The sequence below is a fragment of the Mandrillus leucophaeus genome, unplaced genomic scaffold (genome assembly GCF_000951045.1).
Source record: "Mandrillus leucophaeus isolate KB7577 unplaced genomic scaffold, Mleu.le_1.0 Scaffold664, whole genome shotgun sequence".
Classification (NCBI taxonomy): Eukaryota; Metazoa; Chordata; class Mammalia; order Primates; family Cercopithecidae; genus Mandrillus; species Mandrillus leucophaeus.
In genome coordinates this window covers 252,481-256,954 of record NW_012107186.1, presented here as the reverse complement: position 1 = coordinate 256,954, position 4,474 = coordinate 252,481, and the positions used below count along the sequence as shown (strand labels likewise).

Genomic DNA, 4,474 nt, shown 5'->3' with positions numbered 1-4,474 from the left:
GGTCACAGGTGGGAGCCCCAAGGGATCTTTTTAAAGGTCTCCAATGTCTTACTGCATTAACAAGTGCCTAAGGAGTGCTCAGAAAACAGATCTGATTGGATGAATAAAGACCCCCAAGAGCAGCTTTCCATTCCTCCCACCTATTCTGGCGGGGAGAAATGGAAAGCGAACCGCATATCTAATTGTACGTGTTCTGGTAACCACCTTAAAATAATAAAACAGGTTAAATTAATTTTAATATATTTAAATTAACCCAGGATATCCAAAATATTACAACATATAATCAATATTAAATTATTGGTAAGATTTGAAATTTTTTTTTCATGCAAAGCCTTCCAAATTTGTCGTGTGTCTTACACTTACAGCACATCTCAGTTCGCACCAGTTACCTTTCAAGTGCTGGGTGGTCCCACAGTGGCTATCGTATTATTAAGCTGCACATTTCTTGTATATGCGTGAGCTGTTGCCAGAACATGACATCAAATTCAGTGTTCTTCGAAGCCCTCTTCAAAGAACTCTGATTGTGTTGCAGTCAGGCAACACAAAACATGAGGCACGGTCCTTTTCTTCAAGGAGCTTGCAGTTTGGTTGAGAAAATAGACACCCACAGATTAAGTACTATTTTAAATGGATGCAATTCGGGCGATAGTAAAGATAACTGGGAGTATATGATTGACAGTCAGATGGCTGATCATTATCCTTTGGAATTCAAGGGAGGGCTATCTTCAGGCTCATGCAGGAGGGGAAGATTGGGCCTGGTCTTGAAAGATGGGTAAGTCTTGGACTGTTGGGAAAAGATGGAGAGGACGTTTTGGTTGAATGGAACTGAATATCGCTGCTTTTGTTTTTAGAGTTGAAAATTTACAGAGTCCTGAGGCTTTCAGACTGAAAGAGGCTTTCTTCTGTCACTGACAATCGCCACCATGATTCATAGTCTTTTCTTGATCAACTCCTCTGGAGACATTTTCCTGGAGAAACACTGGAAAAGTGTGGTCAGCCGTTCTGTTTGTGATTACTTTTTTGAGGCGCAAGAGAGAGCTACTGAGGCAGAAAATGTGCCTCCAGTTATCCCTACCCCTCACCACTATCTCTTAAGTGTTTACCGCCACAAGATCTTTTTTGTGGCTGTGATCCAGACGGAGGTCCCCCCTCTGTTTGTCATTGAGTTTCTTCACCGAGTGGTGGACACATTTCAGGTTCGTGAATGTGGGAAAGTTCATATATGTAAACCGTGAAGTGTCTTTATAGTCCTGTTTCCATTGTATAAAGCCTCCATTAAGAAACTTAAAAAAAAAAAATCAAAACTCTGGTATTACTCACTTCCTTTCCCATCTGGTAAGTTTCTGGTTTCTATTTAATGAATTGGCTGCATACAAAATGACAAATGGAATACTTTTGAACCTCTTGCGTGGGAAAGCCAACCTATTTGTGATGACTGTATATAGCCTTTGTAGCTCTGATTCTACTTTTTGCTCACAAATTAGAGTTTAGGTTGTTTTTGCCTGGTGGTCTTGATCCTATTATCTGCATTGCTTTGAGTTGCATCAGAAAGTGATTGCGTAAAGTTTTAGAAAAGAACAAGTAGAACAAGCTAAGCAATGCTTAATTTAACTGTCCCAGTCGCGTAATTCACGAACCTGTACTAGTTCTCAGGTTTGGGGTGTTTCTTTTTAGCGAGAGAGTGCTACTGATGAGCTCTGCTTGCAAAGATGAGACTGGGAAATCTCATGTGCCTGTAAGAATTTAAGTGAGCCATTTTATGAGGCAGTTTTCATTTTAAGCTTTTTCTTCAGGAATAGATTTTAAGAACTTAGGGAGTGGTGTCTAAGGGAGGTCAGTGATAGCAGGACACAATGCCACTTGCAGCACAGGAGTTTAGACTGCACCGGCCCTGGATTCACACACAGGAACCTTCTCCCAACAGAACCACTCAGCTTCTAACTGTTGTGGTTATATGCATAACTCGAATGAGAAGCAAGGGCGCTTTGGTTTAAGTTCTGTGTCATATGAGGTCTGGAATGAGTCATATGAACACTGGAATTGTGGAATTGGAGAAGAGAATGAGGACTCACATACTATGATAAAAGTTAAAAAGCAAGTCAAAGAGTGATTTCTCTTGTACTCACGTCTAGAACAACTTCCCTTCCCAAGAAAATTAAAATACGTTTTGTGTTTTCCCCTGCAAATACTCTCTGATAGTACTACTATTCTGGAATTTCAATTCTCATGCAGCATACCAGCCCCTTTGCGCAGTGAAAACCTAAGTATGATAAACCCAGTATGTGGAAGAACTAGAAGAACCCAGGAGTTGTGATCCTAAACCACTGTAACTAGGGCTTGTTATGATTTCTGCATGTGATACTTTACCCATTCTAAGATGAACAGTTCCACTGGTGGAACTGACAGCCGCTTCATATGGCCATACTAATGTAACTTATTACAAGACAGGAAGTGAGAAGAGTTGTTTGAGCTAGTTGAAACCACAGAGGAATTTGGGAAAGCAGAGTAAAGGTGCTAATTTGGAAGTCTGAGACTTCAGAGCTTGTCATTTTTGAAGCACTTGTTAAAAGTCAGTGGACATCCTGATTATCAGGTCTTCTCTGATGTGCGTCCTTTCTGGCAACATGATTTTTCCAGGACCGGAATGTGTCAGGAGCAGCCTGGCAATAGAATTGCAGGCTCGCTGGCTGGCTGCAGCACTTGGCCGTATTGCGAGGCTCCTTTCCAGCTGCTTAGTTCACATGATGCCTGGTTTATAAAACCTAGTGGTGTTTTATTTTTTAAAAATAAGTCACTCTTGGGAAGGAAATATGTGACTTTTTTTTCTTTTGAATTCTCATTCAAAATGAGAATTTTTCTCTTAAAAAGAGGAAATCTTTTTGTTTTAGGAATATATTCCTGACTCTTAGGTGACCCGGGTATTGGAATCTTGTAGATAATTGACGTTATCTAATGTAATTTAGACTCTAGTAGAGTCTGTTCAGTTTTGGATATCAAAGAAATGGAAAGATGGTGAAACAACCTGGAAACCATACCTTATCATGAACTGCACAACTATCTTGAAAGTGTGGCTCTGAGAAGAAAAAAACTGAAGTGAAAACTCATAGTTTTCAAATAATTGCAGGGCTGTTACATACACTTGCTCTGTAAAACAGAGCTAGGAGGCAAATTTCAGTTTAGCAAAAGAACGAACTTTGGAATGATCAGAGCTGTTCATGAATAGAATGGACTTTCTCAAAAGGGGTAAGTTTTCCTTCATTCTATGAGTTCAGGAGGGTTTCGTGACCCTCTCAGAGGTCCTGTAAAAGACATACTGACATTGCTAGAAGGGAACATTGAATGGCCATGAACATTTCTTGCTAAAGATCACACATTCCATTTTGTAGTGCTTTATAGTTTACAAAGTACATTCATGAGTGTTAGTGCTTAATTAGTCATGCCTAGTTCTTACAGCCCTGTGCCTCCAATGGTGTTATCCTGATTATACCATTAAAGAATCAAGATCAAAATTAGTTAACATGACTTAATCTACAAATGACAAAATTATAATCTAGGTTTTCGGGTTTGAAATCCAGTACTTTCCCACAATCCAGATAATTTAGCATCTAACGGTAGCCTTTTAAATAAAAGGACAAAGAGTTCTTGGAATCTTAGCATCTTAAAGATGATCCAGAGGGATTTTCAGGTATGCTAGCTTGTCCCCCTCTCAACTCTTATTCACTGCATGAATATTAAGAAATAGCACAACAGTAGGGGTAAAGATTTTCATGTACTGTTCTTTGTTATATCAAGTATTGTTTTGTGTAATTCTTTCAAATTCTTGTTCATAAGCATATGTAATCAAGATTCAATTTTGTATTCTGTGTATTTTATCAAGTTTAGGAAATTAACCCAAAGATTTAAGTTCCTCTTGTTTGTAGAGGAAGCTAGTAATCACAGTAGTACCATAAGCCAGTCTAGTGCTCTCTACCAAACAGACTGCCTAGGAGAACTATGGTTATGCTGCATTCCCTCATTGTAGAAGAGTAGCACAGTAACACATGGACAGGCCAGATCCTTATTCTCTGTAGGCACATTCTTTTTATTTATTTATTTATTTATTTTACAGTATCTGAGTGATCAATGCATGTATTCTATCTCCATCAGGATTATTTTGGAGTCTGTTCAGAGCCAGTGATCAAAGACAATGTGGTTGTGGTTTATGAGGTATTGGAAGAGATGCTTGACAATGGTTTTCCATTGGCTACCGAGTCGAACATTCTTAAAGAACTCATAAAGCCTCCCACTATCCTTCGAACGGTTGTCAACACCATCACAGGTATGGCAGAGGGGGAAACCGATAGAGAGTGGCCATCCTGCAGCCTGAGTGACTTAGTCCAGTGTCACACATTGTTTTGAGTGTTTGTCTTTGGGGATCTCAGGTGTCCCAGTGTTTTAATTTTGCTCTTTGTAGTTTTTTTTTTTTTTTTTTTTT

The 4,474-nt window shown here is 39.2% G+C and overlaps 1 protein-coding gene across 2 annotated transcripts in view; it reads left to right on the top strand.

Moving 5' to 3' along the window:
- Window positions 1-362: 362 nt before the first annotated feature.
- AP3M2 (adaptor-related protein complex 3, mu 2 subunit) overlaps window positions 363-4,474 on the top strand; it is a 17,067-nt gene continuing 12,955 nt past the window's right edge. For both annotated transcript variants that reach the window (XM_012001561.1, XM_012001562.1), the window contains exons 1-3: window positions 363-772; window positions 852-1,196; window positions 4,147-4,318. In XM_012001561.1, the coding sequence (XP_011856951.1) occupies window positions 924-1,196; window positions 4,147-4,318 (445 nt within the window). In that variant the 5' untranslated portion in view covers window positions 363-772; window positions 852-923. The remainder of the gene's footprint in view (window positions 773-851; window positions 1,197-4,146; window positions 4,319-4,474) is intronic.